The 21167-nt window shown below is 33.8% G+C and overlaps 1 protein-coding gene across 1 annotated transcript in view; it reads right to left on the reverse strand.

Annotated features, from left to right (window-relative positions):
* FBXL17 (F-box and leucine rich repeat protein 17) overlaps positions 1-21167 on the reverse strand; it is a 487709-nt gene that overhangs the window by 424839 nt on the left and 41703 nt on the right. Inside the window, exon 4 of the mRNA XM_055315274.1 lies at positions 13442-13573. Coding sequence (XP_055171249.1) covers positions 13442-13573 — 132 coding nt within the window. The remainder of the gene's footprint in view (positions 1-13441; positions 13574-21167) is intronic.

Genomic DNA, 21167 nt, shown 5'->3' on the forward strand with positions numbered 1-21167 from the left:
TTTGGAGGCCTCTGAGATCACTTTCAAGGTTAAGTCATCAATTTTTTAAGAAACAAGACTTTTCTTAACTTTATAAAAGTTCAGGAGAAGAATGTGCATGATCAATATGCAAGCAAATCTAATGTACCTTTAATATTATAACGCAAAAATAAATAATTAACCTTAGGCATGTGCAAATACAGAATTTCAAAGATGGGAGGTAAGCATTAAGGTGATTATACGTTCACTATAATAACTGTAAGAAGACAGTTTCTACAACAGCTAAAGAAAGGTATGCTTTAAGAGAAAGAAACAAACATTTAAAGAATTAACCCATGAGACTAGGCAAATACATACACTAGACTGAAAAAGATTTCCCACCATGGAAAAGATTATACATGAAATATCTCTTATACTGATCAATTATATTCTTCTTAAAAAAAAAACTTGTCTCTGACTCTGTAATCAAAAAATATCATAAAGAAAATTAGAAAATGTGACTATTTTAAATACACTTTAGTATATGAAAAAGATGACTCCTATGTGCTTGGACTAACTTCACAGCCGAAAGCCGTCTAAGTGTACTAGAAAAAGATATCACTTCTAGATTGAAAAAACACAACTTAATCCAAGGTTAAAATACAGTTGGCTGGATAAATACTTGTCTAATTTTTTTTTCCCTTAAGTTTCCCAAAGGCCACTTCAACCTCGAAGAAAAGGAAGAACCAAACTGCATTATTCTAGTAAGAAGCCTATTTATGCTTCTTTTTGGTTATTCTTTCCCCAATTTTTGACTCTACAAAACCATAAAGATATTTTAAAGGAAAGATAAATGGAATAAATGTATTAAATTAACAACTAACACTTTTACATGAAGTATTTTTGAAAGAATACTTGTCAGTGTCATTTCTGCATAATATATTACCCTCAAAGCATGTAATATCTACAATGTTCTAACTAAATTTAGCACCAGATTTGTTTGATGCATTTTGTTGGCACCAAGCAACCAAGATTTATATCAAATATTATATTTAATCTATCTCTTATTGCAACAATAAAATCAAGCTTTACTAAACAAACTCATCCAGAAAATCAATTTGATGACTTTCATCTTTTCAAGATTCAATTCAAGTTTCACAAAAGAAAAAAAAAAAACACAATTCTTAGCAATGTTGGAGAGATTTTTGTTAGAGCTGTCAGAAAGCAGGAAAAAAATGCATTGGTGGAAGCACTAAAGTCAAACATCCTCAGTGGGATGTAGACCAAGAAATGAAATTCGCAATAAAAAATTTTTGAAGATATGAATTTCAACGTTCACTTTTAAGAAATCACTTCCTGAAAACTACTTAATTCTTGAAGAGAACAGACGTCTTTGGGATTTTACTTTCTCAAGCTATCACTACCACTCTTCTAGTATGAACACTAATGAAGAATCACTTGACACTGCTACAGAATAAAGCATATTTTACCAATTGAGTTAATAAAACTGAACCTTATGTACTAAAAGCTCTATGTTCATACCAAAGTATAGTCACCTTTAAACAGGTTACTGACATGTGTCTCATTAAAAATGCTAATTTTTAATAGCTTTCTTCCTTGTCACAGAAGTAGTTTTTCCAGAACTAAATCAAAAGGACTTAATTATAGGATGGTTCATTTTCATTAATAATCCTTTATAAAAACTTTACAGTTTTTATGTAGGAAACCTAAAAAATATTTAGATAAAACATTGACAGATACAGTCAGATACTAACTACGTGTTTTAAAAAAAGACATCATCATTCCCATTTAGAAGGAGCTTACACAAACTAAAACCTTGAAACCTACAATAAGGTATCAGTGGGTTAATAAGAAATTATAAAATACAGGAAAAGCTGAGTGTATATGGAAAGTAGTAAATGTGGTAGAATTCTTAAAGAAAGTTGGACAAAAAAATAATATTTAGCTGAGCTTGAAGGTATTGGACACATATTAGATGATGTTAAGAGAAAATGAAGAGTAAATGGACAAGTTGAGAATGTAATGAGAATAAAGACCAGTAACTAGAGAAATCTTTGAAGTTAGCCATTACGGATTTCTGAAATGATGAAAGTAGTATTTTATCACGGACATTCCTGGATTGCGGGATGTGAAAAATAAAAAGTCAATCTTTGGAAATGTCTTAGGTCATGACTGAATTCAGGGGAATATATATCTTTACCTTTCACACTGTTTTGCATTAAGTTCTTCACTAGTAATCTTAAAACAATTGTAACTTATGGAATATATACCAGATCACATAATGGAACTGCCTACAATTATATATAATGAGAAAAATACTTATTATTAGTCTATCAACAGTAGAGGGGTATGCACATGTGCACAAAATTATGTCCTGCAACACATTAAAACATATGAAATACCAAACTACTCAAAATTATATTCAAATATTCAAAGTAAACATTAACCTAGTAAAAAGACATAGAAATATATTTTGACTCCCCATTCAGAGAATCCACAAATAAAAACTTAACCCAAGTCTACTATGTTCTCAGATGAGTCAAAATGAAAAGCTAACATAACACCATGCAAGTAACTTTACAAATCTGTAGGCATTTAGATAGGCATCTGAACAACAGTGAACATAAAGACATGCCTTCCTCTTTATTTTCTCAAAGATATACTCAATAAGAGGAAAATAAAGGATAATAATCACACAAATGTATTCAACTAGAAGGACTCAGATTTATAATGATTTTTCTTTGAATTACACATTCTCAACATATCCATTTACATATCATATTAAAGTGAATGATAAAGATCTAGATTTTATGCTTAAACCAAAGACAGTCCATGACAACCTGGTAATAAACACTATAAATTTTCTACCCCCAAGACCTCTCCTGAAATAATCCACTTCTCAGATTTTAGAAACCAAAAATAGTGAAATACAGTAGCTACTAAAGAAAAATACTATATTGATCTTTTCTGTGACCTAGATTTGATGTGGCTACACAAGATGCAATAAAAGCATTTAAAAGTAAGTGAATATCAAAATAGTACAGACTTCATCGGGCTTTTCAATTTCTCAACTATTGAAAACCAGAAGGTGTACAGTCCAAGGAAAAGAATGTACCCCAACACTCATGACGAGTCATCCTTCTACTGCCCAGGGGGCAACTATATGTTCAGACTTTTAACAAGAACTTCAAGAAAGACAGCAAAGGAATACAACCCTAATAATATGAACAGACAAAATCGGGTAGCAGGAAGACGAACAGTACTCACCACACGAGTTACCTAGACAGGAGCACAACTTGCACACCTTTTGCCTGAAGAAAGGATCAGTGGTGAAAGCCCAAATGGCATAACACTTTCATGGCAACTTATCTTTTTTTGATAATAACTGTAAAAAATGCTAGAAAATAAGCATCCTATCACCTGGTAGCCATTTTCAAATACAGTTTGTAAACAATATTCAGAAAGGCAAATCTAAAAAAATACACACAAAAAAGCAAACCTGCTAATAATCACTAAAATAATAAATGGGATTAAGTCTTGGATATCCTAAGACCCTAGCACCTCATTACTGTGGAAAAATAAAAATGCAAGCCAAAGCTTCTCCCTAGATCCAAAATAATAGGTCTTACTTGTTGACTGACGGTCTAGAAAGGTAGTTGAAGAACATGTGCTCATAAATGACAGGCTTAACGCACTCCAGGGATCCCAATGCTATCCAATGCTATAAAATTTCTATTTGTTAAGTCTAACAACTTGGCTCTTATCTCAATCCACCACCTCCTGTTACCAACATTTGAGCACAAAGCCCTAGACAACACTTTCACACTTGTATCTGACAGATAATTTGATTTGTTCCAAATCTTTGATTTTTTAAACATGTAATGCTAAAAAGAAGTAAACAAAAATTATATCTTTAAAAAAAAAAAACAAGCAAGATCTGAACTACAGAATATATAAGTAGAAAATAACTCCAGCAAAAGAATTGCAACACTAGAGATAACCTACCAACTATAAATTTCAAACCCAAAACAAGTTGGATATTTTTAGTAATCTAGAATATCATCCAGAAAAAAAAAATTTTAAATATATGTAAATACCATTTGAAGTCTCCTATTTTTAGCCATAACACTGGACTATCTGTATTGGAACTTTTTTTTAAAGATTTTATTTATCCATTCATGAGAGACACAGAGAGAGAGAGAGGCAGAGACACAGGCAAAGGGAGAAGCAGGCTCTGCAGGGAGCCCAAAATGGGACTCGATCCCGGTCTCCAGGACCACACCCTGGGGTGAAGGTGGTGCCAAACTGCTTAGCCACCAGGGGTTGCCCTGTATTGGAACTCTTAATAATAGGTTAGCTTCCTCTTGGGATGCTATTTGCACTTGAGCATCTCCTGTCATCAGTTGATAAGTCCCAAATTTGTGAACTAATTTTAATTTTACTAAACTAATACAATTAAGCAAGAAATATGCTAGGTAAAAAATTACTGCATTCCCAAGAAAAATTATTTGGATATTATCCAAGTCACTACCTGCCCTCCATGTCACGCTAGTCTACAGGGGAGGAAAAAATAAACACACCACACACAAACCCCCACAGATACACATTCTTTATGATTTATTGCTTTCTAATGATGGAACACATTTTATTTATGTTCTAACCAAAATACCTGATAAAGATACCCACAGAAGTACACTTATGATGACAATGAGTAATGTAGAGAATTGCTGAATCACTATATTATACATCTAAAACTAAAATAACATTGTATATCAACTATACTGGAATTAAAGTTAAAACTTAGTAAAATTTTAATAATTTTTTAAAAGGAAAAAATAATTTTAAAAAAAGGATACCCACAGGAGAAACATATCAATAGATTAAAACGATAGGATAAGCTTTAGCAGAGAGCATATAAGTAAAAACATATTCTTCAGATTGAAAAATCTGCAAATAACTTTTACTTTTAATTAAAGTAGGTCTTTCAAATACCATTCAACAAAATAAAACCAATTTTATTAATAGTACAAATGTACAAGTCCATGTAATTCTGACAAGAATATAAATTATATTCTAGTTGCTCAGAACTGCATGTCATTAAAAGAAACCATCCTAGAAAATACTCCTTGAGCACATTAATGAGTGTGGCTAGATAAATCTGATACATGAAGCACTAATATGGTGTCTAGATCAAGGAAATTTGCTTATTTGAGAAGTCAGAAAACGATTGACTCTGAATCTTAAAGCTATTTTTCAAGCTTTTATTTATACACTTAAATTCATCTTCTTTTTAAAGCATATTCCCAAAACACTTGAAAAAGTACATTTTAAAAGCATGTTCGATTCACTAGTAATCTATTTGTCACTAAACCAACATTTATTGAATGTCTATTATGTGCATGAGGAGGAGGGATGGATAAAAGACTAACTAGATACTACTCCCTGCCCTCAAAAGAGCTGACAATCCATCAGCAAGATAAACCTGTAAACCATGATTTCAATTACTCATGAAGAGCAATTTGGAATGATAGAGTAAAAATTTGAAAATATACATAACTTAATTACATTTCTAGGTATAGACCCTAGAGAAATTTTTACAGATAAGCACAGGGGACTTACACAAGGATTTTCCTGCAACACTGCCTCTAATAAACAACACTGGAAAAAATACAAGTGTCTTTCAGTAAGGAAGGAATGAATAAAGAAGAGATATATACCTATATAGAACACTAACAGTTACAAAGAACAAATTATATGTTCATTATGGTTAGATGTCAAAACACCTTAAAAGTAAAAATGCAAATTATAGGCTGATAAATACTTTGTAAAAAGCAGTATTTAAACAATCTGGCATCAGATATAAACTATATATAACTACAAACTAAACAATACTATATTGTTCATGGTATCCATTATATATGTTCAAGTTTTCTTTTTAATTTTTAAGGCATTTTAGGTCATCAGAGTAGTTATTTCTAGGAAAGAGTGGGAATGACATGGGGAGCAAGACGATAGAGATTTAAAGGTTATTTGCTCTAAGTTCAAAAAGAAGCGAATTTAATAAAATGTTAAACAATTGCCATGTGTACATAATGGGCATATAGATTTTATTACTTAAGTTCTCAAAATAAAAAAAAATACAAGACCCCAAAATTTGATCACATTTCACATTTGCTCAAATCCCCATTACCTAGAGACATACAAATGCCTTAGCATGACACTCAAAAGTCTTATACTGATGCCTACCTTCCCTTATAGACCCAAATATGAACACTTCCCCCAACTACCCAGCGTATAAAATTAATCTTACTTTAATGCCCACAACATGTTAAACATTCTATATATTTTCCCAATCCTTGTCTAAGTGTTGCTTTCTGACAATTGCAATCACCCCAAAAAATGTTCACCTGCATCATAATCATATCACTATATAACACTCAAAACCAAATTAATATGTCATGTACTATTTACATGATTTCCTGATTCTTCTCTTATCTCTAATATAAGTAACTACTTTTGTAATTGGCATTTCCGTAGCACTTTTATAAGTAGACAAGGATCTCCTCCCTTTAGCAGTATACCTTGATTTCTCAAGACTTCTCATAGAGTCTGGTAAATGCTAGGTATTCAAATATTAAATGAACCGAATGAATATCTGAAACAATATTAAGGCACAGAGTAGTAAGTTATCAGTTCATTGATTCATTCAAATTTCTTTTAAATCTGCTGGACAAAAATGAAATGGTATTTAGCTTCTAAATCCAAATTTCACAAAAAATATGAAATACTATGCTTTTACAAAGTAAAATATTTTGAATAGAGTATAATTCTACTATTAAAGTTAGTTATGTTCATACTCATATAGGTTTAAGATGAATATTAAGCACATTTTTAAGACCGTTTTCCTTTGATAATTTTACTAATTTTCCTGGAAAAGATTTCAATATGTCTTCATTGGTACCTCCTCTGAAATTGGTTATCATCCTAGCAAAAAGATCCTCTGCTCATGCTAATAATTAACTTCTTCCTTTGATGTCTCACAGCACCTGTCAGTAAGTGTTTTAAAGGGGGCAATGTCTTTTGGAAATTACTGCCTGGTTAAAAGGCAAATACATTAGCTCCATCTGTGATTTCATGGAATAGCTTGAGGACAGAAATTTGGGTATCTAACAGATCAGGGTTACAATCCTGACTTTGACACTTATTTGTTATTACTTAAATTCTCTAAGTCTCAATTTCCTCATCTGTAAAATAGAATAGACTGTTTCATATGGTGGTTTTGAGGATTAAATATGTAAAACTGCATATTGCCTAGCACATTATAAATATTCAATAAAGAGTAATTATTTTAAAAAAAGAGTAATTATTAAATATTTTTAATTATCAACAAATGACAGCAAAATCCTGATACATAGCATTCAATAGTAAAATAAAGCTCTTTATCTTTAGGTCACCTTCTTTAGAGTGCCACATTCAAGCACCAGTGTTTACTGGAAACTACTACTCTGGGTGTAGGTAAATGCCTCATCCACTAAGAGGGGAAAGCGGGAATGCCTGGGTGGCTCAGTCGGTTAAGCATCCAACTCCTGATTTCAGCTCAGGTCATGATCTCGGAGGTGTAAGATCAAGCCCCACATCAGGCTCTACGCTGGGCATGGAGCCTACTTAAGATTCTCTCTCTCCCTCTCTCCCTTTGCCCCTCCTCCACTTCTCTCCCTCTCTAAAAGAGAAAAAAAAAAGAGGGCAAAGGACAATGAAGGCAAGTATCTACTCTAGGAGATTTGGAAGTTGACATGAGTATTTAGAAAAGGAATTCCTCACAAATGTAAATTATTTAAGTCTGGGATTACAAATAAACTCACTTCACAAGGAGTGTTTGAGAAATAAGATATAAGAAATGAAGAAATATAGTGGGGGAATTGAGAGGAAGAGAGGGTCCTAATCCCTTAAAATATTAACTCTAAGTTGAAAAGCAAAAGAGTCAAGAAACACAAGCCTTAATATAATGTCGAATTAGCTACTGCTATTTAAACTCTGATGGAGGGGATCCCTGGGTGGCGCAGCGGTTTGGCGCCTGCCTTTGGCCCAGGGCGCGATCCTGGAGACCCGGGATCGAATCCCACATCGGGCTCCCGGTGCATGGAGCCTGCTTCTCCCTCTGCCTGTGTCTCTGCCTCTCTCTCTCTCTGTGTGACTATCATAAATAAATAAAAATTTAAAAAAAAATAAAAATAAAAAAAATAAACTCTGATGGAAATGTTTACCTTCTACACCCCTGTTGATGATAACATGGCTACCAGTGTATTTACGTAGCTGCTGCAACAACCTCAAATCACACCAAGCAGCAAAGAGGAATTAAACTGTGAATAGCTCAAGGGTGAAATTAAAATACAGTAGGTGATATTAGTCAATGACAGCCCAATTCAAACTGGACTCCAGAAAGTAAACTCTGGAAGGAAGATGAAATAAAGTAACCTATATTGAAGACTTTCTATTTGGGGACCATAATACACATTTGGTTCTTTACCTCCAAATCTCTTTTAGTCTGATGCTCGTAAGAACATGTTTGAAGTAGTATTATATCCCTTCTGCAAACAAGGAAATGAAAGTACAAAAATTAAGAAAACCAACCAAAAAAAAAAAAAAAACCCAACCCAAGTTACATGAGTAAGAAACATTGGTATGAACTGAATTTAGTTCATCTCAAATAGGGCATTTCCATCAATCACTCCTTAAAATGCTTCCGCCCTATAAGGAGGCCTGAAGAGGTGAATTTGGATCCACTTCATATATGTAAGCCTCCAAAAAAAATAATAAAAAACAACATCATAAAAAATGTCATGCCAGCAGCCAAAGAACTCTATGAGATGTCATATAATTATAAAACTAAAAAAATAACAATTCATCAGGAGATTGAAAAACTTAAAATTCACAATTAATTTTCAAGACATCAAGTTTAAATCAAGAAATATTTATCACTTCCCTAAAACTTTCTAAAATCTATTCGCAATACATTATGTGTATAACCATATACATAATACATTACTATTTTCTTGGTAATTCAGAAACCTATACTAGTTCATAACCCAAAGCTACACAGAAGGTGTAAAAAAAAAACGACTAAATAAACAGAACATATACAGATCTAAATAAAATATACTGACCAACACAGAAGTTATTTTTGAAATAAATTACAAAATCCTAGTACTTCAAAATGTCAAGTTGTATAATAATTGAGAGATAATCCAACTGATCCCATTGCAACTGAATAAGAAGCTGCCCAAAGAGCTTCTGTGTCCAAATTTTAGTAAAGCAGCAGAATCTAGAGCAAGAAGAATAAAGAAGCAGAGAGAATATACTTAAAGAGGTGTCTAGATCAACAATAACTGTAAATACAAACTAAATAGAACTTTAAAAAAACTTTGTAGGGACACCTGGGTGGCTCAGTGTTGGAGCATCTGCCTTTGGTTCAGGTCATGATCCCAGGGTCCTGGGATCAAGTCCCGTATCGGGCTCCCCGCAGGGAGCCTGCTTCTCCCTCTGCCTGTGTCTCTGCCTCTCTCTCTGTGTCTGTCATTAGTAAATAAATAAAATATTTTAAAAAAGCAAAACAAAAAGCTTTGTAGCCAGTACTGCACAGAAGTGATATAAAAGCTATCACCAAAAAAAAAAAAAGCTATCACCAGAATTAGAAACATAGCTAGCTGTATACAATATGCTAGAAGCTCACCACAGTTGCATTCTTCAAATCTATTTCTAAAATCTATACAACAGTTTTTCAGCAAATACAAAATACATCATATAGAAGCATGGCACTTGTCTCGCTCAAAAATGACTAAAACAGAAATCCATTCTCTGTCGAGGAAGATTCTACATGTAAGCTCTCAATTCTTTACTTCACCACAACTCACTGTGTCTTAAAATGTAAACTCATTGTTCTCACTTTCCAGCTGAATAAAACTTCCCCCTCTGACAAACACAGGAATCCTTCCCTTAAAGTTTATCTTAGTGTAAATCAGTGCTGCAAATAAGAATATTCAAGTATCTTTCTACTTTGTATAAAATAGCAAGTTTATAACATTCCAGATGCAACTAATATTTCAAATTGTTTTAAGAAATGTTCCCACTAAAACGACCTAAGGGCAAAAATTTAAGATAAACCCTAATACCTACAGAAATTACGTACAAGCATTATATCTTTCGAGTTAAATCAAGGACACAAAAGCTATGTCACCAAAATATACAAAGACAATGCTGCCATCTAAAGGCCAAGATAGAATATGAAAAATATGTATACTCTACTTCTGCTTATACATAAAAATAATTTGATATTTTTAAGTCAGCAAAGTTTACACTTTTAAAGAAACACTGTACTATGATTATTTTTAGACTACACAACAAAGCTCTAAAACTCTTGAGAAGATTCAATAGTGACTGATATCTGCACAAACCAAATTCTGTTGCCATCCTCTCACACACAGCATTTTCCTAAATATCTCTATTAGTTAACTTAAAAAAAGCTGTCATATTTATTTATATTTAGTGATATTTCCTGTCTATAATTACATGTGCAGTATAATATTCTAAATACATTCTGTATAAATATAAAATACTACTTGCCTTTAACCAGACTACTATTATTTCTACTCACCCTATATAAAATATTTGTTGTTAAAGGACCAATAAAAACAGTCCTCAGAGTGAAAATATCTAAACTACTTAAAGAATTCAATTATTTCTCATTTCATAAATTCTAAAACTACAAAGCAAAGCTCCGATGGGAGGACAGTTATCAATAATTCAATTGCCCAGTGCAAAGAGCTCAAATGATTCTGTTTCCCTTTCTAGGACCTTAAATGGAAGGAACTGTATTGAACGGAAAGAACTTTAAGATTTAGCAAAACTACTTCAAATTTCCAATGAAATCACATGTTTACTGAGTAATACTACATACAAAACTGATTCCTTTAGCATTTAAGTATATAACATCTTTTTAATGGACCACAATACTAGGGAAAAACAAATACGAACATAATTAGAATCTTCAAAACATACAGTTAATCCTTTTGAGAAACTACTAAAAATTTTAATGTGTCAAGAAAATGCTTCTCCATGTTTACTCAACAAGAAAACAAATATTAACCACTCAACAATTATTCCTATTATGTGAAGAATATAAAAATTTTAAGTTGGGTTTACCATCCTTCAGTTTATCTGGAGTATAAAAAGGAAACTAAAAGACAACAAATACAGACAGAATTTCATAAAAATTACTAGTTTTTTAGTGCCTACAATGGATTAGAGTTTGTATTACACAATTTAAGGACATTACGTTATTTAATCCTCAGATCTACATCCTGCAAAAAAAGCAAGTATAACGTGGTCTGCAGAGAAAGTTCAGAGAGCTTAATAAGTAACTTCCCCCAGAATCACAATACAACTGAGTGAATAACCAGGTTTTAAAAACTCATTCCGGGGATCCCTGGGTGGCTCAGTGTAATTAGCGCCTGCCTTTGGCCCAGGGCCTGATCCTGGAGACCCGGGATCGAGTCCCGCATTGGGCTTCCTGCATGGAGCCTGCTTCTCCCTCTGCCTGTGTCTCTGCCTGTGTCTCTGCCTCTTGCTCTCTCTCTCTCTATCTCTCATGAATAAATAAAATATTTTTAAAATAAAAATAAAAAAATAAAATAAAAAACTCATTCCCTCTAACCCAGATCTTACTCATTTTACAAGATTATACTGTTTTAACAGAAATTATTAAATTTGTATTAAAGAGAAATGTGAAGGATTTTTACTATATAATTTCAGAGGAAACCCGAATTTACTGGAGGCAAATAGAATTCAATATAGTAATAAAAGCATTTACTTTTAATTCAGTGTTTTGCTTTTTCTAACTGGAATCTTCTTTTGAAATGGCATTATCTCAGTGTGCCTGGGTGGTTCAGTCAGTTAAGCATCAGACCCTTGGTTCTGGCTCAGATCATGATCTCAGGGTTGAGAGATCGAGCTCTGAGTCAAGCTCCATGCTCTGCATGGAGCCTGCTTAATATTCTGTCCCGCAGCCCAGGTGGCTCAGTGGTTTAGCGCCTTCAGCCCAGAGCCTGATCCTAGAGACCCGGAATCGAGTCCCGCATCGGGCTCCCTGCATGGAGCCTGCTTCTCCCTCTGCCTGTGTCTCTGTTTCTCTCTCTCTCTCTCTGAGTCTCATGAATAAATAAAATCTTTTTAAAAAATTCTCTCCCTTTCTCACCTTTGCTCTCTCTCACTCTGCTGCTCTTAAATAAATAAATACCACTATTTCATTTGAAGTGCTGACACTTCTAGAGACTTTTTAAAACTCGTTAATTTATGAGATATATTTATCAAATTTTGTAAACTAATTCCAAGGGACAACAAAAAGACCTCTTTATTTAGGGAATACAATTAAATAGCAGATCTCTTTTGTAAATACACAACATATTCAGCACCATCTTGTCTACATTTTAAAGTACACTACTTCTCAACATTGAGAAATCTACTAGTACCTCCCAAATGACAACTTTTTCTGTTAACTTGTACTATGCACCTATCATCAAAATTTAAAAGATCTGGAGTATTACTTAACCATTTAAAAGATTGAAGCTCTGATACATGCTACTACATGAATGGATCTTGAACAGTATGCTAAGTGAAAGAAGCCAGACACAAAATACCACATACTATGTGATTCTATTGGTAGAAAATGCCTCAAACAGGCAAATCCACAGAAACAGAAAGCAGATTATCAGGTTCCAGGAGCTGGAAGAAGTGGAGTGCAGAGCAACAATGAATGAGCACAGAGTTCCTTCAGGGGTAAGGAACCTGCTCTAGAATTAGTGATGATGATTGCACAACTTTGTGACTATATAAAAACCACTTTAAAACTCTTTAAAACCATGTATCTTATGGCATGTGAATAAAAGAAAATTAAATGGTTTTAAATATAAATGATACATTAAATGTGAACTTATATATGTATGTTCTTAAAGTATAAAATCTATATAACTACCAGAATTATCTGCCTCAGTTTACTAAATCCAATTTTTCACCCTACCAAGTAAAAGACTGTATTTCACATGTGTACATCTTCCTGAAGAGTAAAAAGTTCTAACTACCTAGAAGTATTATGGTCCCTAGGGAATCAGAGAGAACCACCACCACATACCTATGTCTAGCAACTAAATATAATTTTTTTCCAATTTACCTGAGTTAGTTCACTGTCAGAACTTAGACAAAAACATGTTAACACATCCTAATGAGGAATTTTTAACATGCAAGTACCACATGAAAGCACCTAGAGAGTTACAGGATCAATTTAAAAATCACTGCTTTGAGGGGATTCTTGATTTAAGTAGTATTTGCCTCTAAAACACCAAAATAACCAGATAAAAATTTATAAGCGAAGTTATAAGGAAATCAAAAGTTAGAAACAAAATGTACTTACTAATTTGTTTTCCTGCATGTATATTCTTTGTAATTTCAGACAGCCCTTAGCTATGACGATCATGCCTTCATCTGAGATCTTGTAACACTGGCCGAAATGAATATCTTTGAGTTCTCTGCACTTTGATCCCAGCTGTAAACAAAGAGATTGGCTGAATGCTCAGAAAATAACAAAAATAACCTATTTCTAGTGGGATTTTCATAAAAAAAATTTTAAATAGCCATGCCAAAGTTATATAATTGCTTATGAACTACTTTTAAAACAAAACAGAATGGAGGCAATCTATAACTTAAAATGAAATTGTGTAAGCTGTATCATCTTCGAATTACTTCCTTGCTCCAACTATCTCATACTATATGCCTACCCAAAGTGCCTAGATTCTTTAACGTTTGCCTTAATTTCACATTTTTATTTCTCTTGAATCAGTTATATTGTTACACTGGTGGGGCTCAGTTCCAAGGAATAAAACAAAGGTCCAAGAAGTGAGGCAAAGGTCTAAGGAGTGAAAAACTATTTCGTGATTAGATTCTACTTCCATTTCTGATTAATGAAATCCCAACTGTACCTTAAATAGTAACTGAACAGGTACAATGTTCCCATTAAAACCACTAAGTATCACAAAGAACAAAATACATACATTTCTTTTCAAAAACTACAGTGGAGATTAGATGGTCAAAGCAAGTTACAAATGAATGCTATTTCATAAGTATTACATATGAATAGGATCACTTTAGAGATAAAATATAAAACTTATTTAGTAGAAACCTGTATATCAAAACCTGTATACCAAAATTATTTTAAGAATTACATTAAATAAAACTCAGTGTCAGAAAGGATTCAATGTGTCCTAAAAATATACCACTATAAGTGTGTAAATTAGTACTAAAAATCTTCCTGGAGGTCTACCGAGCATAAATGAAAAAATATGACTCAGCTTTACCAAAAAATTAACTACAGAGGGATAGATAATTGGATAGATTACGTGATAAAGTAAACATATTAAAATGTTAATTATAGGGTGGAGGGATGGGTTAAATGGTGAGAGAGTTTAAGGAGTGCACTTGTTATGATAAGGACAGGGTAATGTATGGAATTGTTGACTTATTATATTGTACACCTAAAACTAATATAATCCTGTATGTTAAGTGATTGCCATTAAAATTTAAAAAGAAAAACAATAAAGATGTTAGTTATATAATCTAGGTAGTGGGTATATAGGTGTTCAATGTAGAATTCATTCAATTTTTCCATAAATGTTTTCATAATAAACTGTTGGAAATAAATGAAAGTCTATAAACTATAAGAAATTAGCAAAAGGGATTTTTTAATAGTAAAATATTGAAAACCTAATGATACAACTTGCAGTGTTTTCAGAAAATTGAATATAATACAGCCATTAGAACTGAAGTAAACACTTGACAAAAATGAAAATTTTATACAAGTTTTTATAATATAATCCAATTTTGGGGATCCCTGGGTGGCACAGCGGTTTGGCGCCTGCCTTTGGCCCAGGGCGCGATCCTGGAGACCCGGGATCGAATCCCACGTCGGGCTCCCGGTGCATGGAGCCTGCTTTTTCCCTCTGCCTGTGTCTCTGCCTCTCTCTCTCTCTCTGTGTGTGTGTGTGACTATCATAAATAAATAAAAATTTTTAAAAATAATATAATCCAATTTTTGTAAGTAAATTATACATATTTAAATATATATATCTGCATGTGTGTATATAAAAGAGACTGAAATTACATCAAGGTGTTAACGGCGCTTTTTTTGTGATTAGTGTAGCATGTTTTTTTTTTTCTACCAATCTTCTCACATCTTTTTAAAAATAAATGTTACTTTAGTAATTAAAACTTTCAAGCTCTCTTTCAAGTAAAGTAATGATATGTGAATTCAGTTATTTTTCCAGGAGTGCTGATACAGTTATACTATGTTATTTTCATCTCACCCACACTATAACCAATTATATATTCCACTAGAGATGTAAACTCTATGAAGAAAGAAGTTTGCCTAATAACTACCCCTGGAGTTCAGTGTCTTATGCTTAACTTAGCTGATACTCAGTAAATAGTTGTTGAATGAAGACTGATCTTAGAACGTGAGAGACTCCTAACTCTGGAAACGAACTAGGGGTGGTAGAAAGGGAGGTGGGGGGGGGGGTGACTGGGTGACAGGCACTGAGGGGGGCACTTGATGGGATGAGCACTGGGTGTTATTCTATATGTTGGCAAACTGAACACCAATAAAAAATAAATTTAAATAAATGTGAGAAAAAAAAAAGACTGATCTTAGTTACATGATGTAAAGAAGCCTCTTTGAAAAATGAACAAAATACAGGAAATCATGATTATGGTCTCACATCACCATGTTCCAGTTAATTCAGGAATTCTGAATTGGGTCCACAGTTAGACTGCAGGGATGCCAGGAAAGCAGATGAGAAAAAGGGAGTACATTTTTATTTTCATATTAATTGCTTCACTAATTAATGTAACAAAAAAAATCACAATACTTTAACAGTACATGTGACTTTGAACAAGATATCAAAGATAATTTTATATTACTGCTGTTGCAGACATCATGAAATACCATTTTTGTTCATCAGTATTCATTATATTCATTAGATCCACTACCGTATCTTATAATGCATAAAAGAGGCACATATATTTCTAGAACAAATATACAACAGCATGTTACATAGACCTAAAAATGCTGACTTCAAAGCCAATAGTGGGGAAAGTGAAAAAACAACTTGATAATAATTACAAAACACCTCATAGGCTCACACAGGTTGGGCATTGAGGGTGAGGTTAGCATTAAAAACACCAAGGTTCTTTAGAGTCTATTTAAGAAGTAGTTAACCACTCAGATCACCTCCCCATCACTGCAAAGCCCATTCTCCACAATAGCAAAAGACTGGAGTTCACTGGGATGAGTAAAACACAGAGTTTCTGGACTAGGCTACACCATGCATAGCTGACAGCAAGAGCATACTGCTAAAAATATGGGGATGATGTGAAAGTTTATAAGGTGAAAATGAAGAAATTCAAATAAATAAATCTATAAAATGTTTCAGGATGAAAGGTTATGAACTGAAAGGGCTCACTCACATATCCAGCACAAAGGACAAAAACAGACCCATGGCAAGGCAAATCAACATAAAATGTCAGAATTAAAGAGTATTAAAAAAAAAAAAGATTCTACAGACTTCAAGACACAAACATTTCGTACAAAGGATTAGGATTAAAAAGCCATCAAACTTCTTAATGATAACACTGAAAGAAAGCAACAAAGCAATGCCATCAAATTCTGAAGGAAAAGTACTTCAAACCTAGAATCCTATAGTCAGGATTCACCTATGAATTAAGTGTAAGGATAGAACAGAGATGTTTTCAGACATGCAAGTTCTCAAAAGATTTACCTCCCATACATTCTTTATCAGAATCTGTGCTCTACAAGACAAGAATATACCAAGAAAAAGAAGATTTGACATCTAGGTAATAGGCTATCTAATACAGCTACATGATCAGGAAAACCTTAAGGATAATGATAATGGTTAAGATACTCAGATGACCATTAATGTAAGAACACTGGTATACAAAAAGTCCAAAATGGAGCCTTCAGACTATCCTGGGAAAAGCTGCTCTAGGAAGATATATTTGACTAAGTATCTACATATCTTGATATATTAATGCAATTGTGGAAAAGCTTTTAGTTCCATTTGTGTGGAGACCATTAAAAATAAGAAAACTAAAGGAGATGAAAAGACATCTATTAATTTCAATAACAAAATTCTACAGAGAAAAAAAGTAGGTACAAAATTGTAAAATGTAAATACCAAATACTTAATCAAAATTATTAAAGAATTATGTTGGGAGGATGAGAGAATAGGAGACAGGGAAGGATAACTAAGCTAAATTCTCATCTTCCATAGTAAGGAATCAGCCTAGGTCGTCTAAAATGGATAAATCAAGAAAATATAGATGGGCTTGGAAGGTAAATGCTTCCTTCTTCTAAAGAAAGTTCAATTAGTCTAATTCCTTGTCTCTACACTGATTAGTTTGTGTTTAATAATTATCCTTTTTCCTCCTGGAAACAAACTGCCCAAAACAAGCATCCCTTCTACATTTGCAGGCCACTCTGCTGGTCTGGCTTAGCTGATGAGTGAGTCTGCCAGACAAATTCCAGAGTTGAGTTAACAAGCCCGTTTAACTCTATTTCTAAGCAATATTCTCCAATCTAGCCTTTCTGAGTAATAAAGTTGAATTGACAACTCCATTCCTATTCCCTTCTCTTGTTAATTTGTTCAGATCCTAAGAAGTAAGGAGGCCCAACACTTAGCACAACAACCAGATCACTGAAAAATACAATAGAATCTATACAGGAGCAGTGAACGAAGTATCTGGGGGGGGGCTTAATGTCTAAGGCCATTAATCTGTGCAGACAAGTTGTCAGAGTCTCAGGTTAACACAGGTAAGTCACACTACTGAAGCCTTTGAGAAAGACCTAGGCTGATTACCTGGTATTTTGACTTTAGCAAGTCTCTCTGGTGGACTTATATACAAACAAGTGACTTTCCACATAAGTAGGAGCTACATGGATAGCCACACGCAAATAAGAATGATGTGGATGGCTTCAACAGACATTAGCAGCAGGAGAGCCCCAGAAACTTATCAGAAAAGCGTGCCTCAGGGAATAATTACTGTCATTTATTCTCACTGCAGAAACTGATAGTCTATTTTAGACGTCATCACTGAGTATAATAGGCCTATCTGAACTAATTACATTACCCCAACCATAAATATCCTAAGGTTCCAGACTATCCAGTCATTGGAGAATCAATCATTTTACCAGGTATATTTCCCAGTTCTGCTAATGTTGTTCAGATCTCTCAGTGCTACAACTATCTTGTCCATTGTCCACAGAAAACATTCAGAAGACATCAACCAAAGCCTACATGAATATCCCTGTCAGCATGCCCTAAATTTAGTTCAATTAGTCCTCTACCTAAAAACCACAGAAGCAGTATATAACTCTTGTAAATATGGAATTCTCTATTCAGAAAGACAGTGCTAGAGACACTGAATCTCTGGCCCTACCTGATGAGCCCTGGTGACCAAATAAGATACCAAAAAGGTGGTACTATGGAGTAAGAACCAAGCCCCACTATAAGGCCTATTCTAGATTACTCAAGTTAGAAACCTTGGACTTTCCAAAACTATATCATATTAAAGGAAAAACTGAGTGTAAACAAGATCAAGATCATTATATAGTAATATTAATGCCTTTAAAAAAAAATAAAAATCAACCTGAAGCTTCCAGGCCACCATGTGAGGAACTTAGAAGTCACTATTCCATACTAACAACAAGTAAAAAGTTGAACTGAAAAATCAACAACTCTTCTTAGAGAAGTGAGGTTACAGGGAAAACTACTGTCCCCAAAATTGGAGAGGCAAAGGGGTAGACATAGAAAAATAACCTGCCAGAGCAGAAACCCACTAGAAGAAACCTCCACAGGAACCAGTGCCAAGGGAGGAAACCCTAAATTATAATCCATCTCCTCCTGTATCAAGTAAATAGTTCACCCCCATTAATTCTTATCCCAACAAAAATCAGTACCTAAAGGATCTACAAACACCTCAAAATTATCTCCATAATTACCTTGTACCTTACCACAGAACACTCTGAAATGATAACTACTCATCATCAGATAAAAATACCTATCTGCTTGATGTTGACTAGATGAATATCACCACTTACCTTGGTTGAATACAGAAAACTGCTGCCTGAGGGCCCTTCCGGGTAATGGAGATTATCAACTTTGTGGAATTTTAGCTCCAACCATACCTCTCCATTCTCACTCAGCCTGCCCTTCAATGCTACTCAATCTGGCACTCATGCCAAGTAAGAATCCTAACTCTCACTCTTCACCTAAGTAAATGCTCTTATGGACCTAAGACACAGAACGCAAGTGTATCATTTAAGAGGCTCTGGATTTTTACCAACATCAGTTCAGTATCTGGGTAACTATGAAAGGTAAAAGTCAGATGAATAGTGATAGAAAAACCCTCTGTAACTCAAGAATAATAATCATGTGTCAAAGGCATCCACTAGTCAATCCTGAAGGAAAGTGTTTAATAAAAGGGTGCTGTGATCACTCTGTCACTTGAAAGAATCCACTCCATCCACCCATGAAGGCATAGTTCATTTTCACATGTAACAGCAATCAGAACTACAAATAGACCGAAGAAAATAAATAGAAAGTGGATTACTCTTGATTCATTCTCTTCTTCTTTATAATAATCATCCAAAATTATTCACAAATTTGCTCATAAACATCCAAAGGTATTTTTCAAACTTTTCTACAATGTTGGGAGATGATTTTTCCACCATCTCAAATTTTAATTAAAATATTGCACACCACCCTTGAGAATTTATAAAAGAGAGTCTATTTTAAAAAGCCACCTGTGGGGCACCTCGGTGGCTCAGTCGGTTAATCTGCTAACTCTTGGTTTCAGTTCAGGTCATGATCTCAGGGTTGTGCGACTGAGCCCCATATAGAGCTCCACACTGAGTGGGGAGTCTGCTTGAGATTCTCTCTCCCTCTCCATCTGCCTCTCCCTGACCTGCTCACATTCTCTCTAAAATAAATAAATAAATATTTTTTTAAAGTATCTGTTATCCTGGAGGGTACTATGCTGAGTGAAGTGAAGTAAGTCAATCGGAGAAGGACAAACATATGTTCTCATTCATTTGGGGAATATAAATAATAGTGAAAGGGAATATAAGGGGAGGGAGAAGAAATGTGTGGGAAATATCAGAAAGGGAGACAGAACATAAAGACTCCTAACTCTGGGAAACGAACTAGGGATGGTGGAAGGGGAGGAGGGCAGGGGGTGGGGGTGAATGGGTGACAGGCACTGGGGGGGGGGGGCACTTGACAGGATGAGCACTGGGTGTTATTCTGTATGTTGGTAAATTGAACACCAATAAAAAATAAATTTATTTAAAAAAAATAAAAAATAAAAATAAATAAAATATCTGTTATCACCAGGTGATTTTTATAATAAAACAAACACCTTAGGAAGAGCATAGTTCAATGGACAATGAATCTAGACACCTGAAACCACAACAATGTTATGGGATAAAAACAAAATCAGGTTTTCCAATGCCACATGAAAGTTGCTCAAAACCAATATAAAGAAAAGATTTTTAAAATATGCTGCCTTCACTAGATAAGGAAAGTTATTCCTTCTACCTTCCATCCCCAATCTGTTACTATAATTATTATACACATGCAAATAAGAACAGTTAATAAAATTCAATCCATGTCTTTTAACTTCACCCAGTAGTATGCTGTTCATATTTATAAAATCTGTTCATATTTCTAAAATCATAAGGACAATTTCATAATTTGACTCATCAGTTTCATCATTAGTAGTACAGTAGCACAGACAATGAGATATGGAAGAAAGCAAGGCAAATTTTTCAAAATGCCACTCATCTGACCCACTTTACGGACGTAAATTTGAATATTTTCCCTACACTTGTATCATTCAACTTTGCCTTTTTTAAAAAACATTCCACTCAATACAATGAAAATATGCCACATAAACTCCCAAAATATGTACCAATACTAATTACTTTTCATTGTATTGCAATGGTATATAATTAAAACTCAGAGTAAATGAAAATTCATATATGGAATAATATATTTTAACATATACAGAAT

Source organism: Nyctereutes procyonoides, unplaced genomic scaffold, assembly GCF_905146905.1.
Source record: "Nyctereutes procyonoides isolate TBG_1078 unplaced genomic scaffold, NYPRO_anot_genome, whole genome shotgun sequence".
Classification (NCBI taxonomy): Eukaryota; Metazoa; Chordata; class Mammalia; order Carnivora; family Canidae; genus Nyctereutes; species Nyctereutes procyonoides.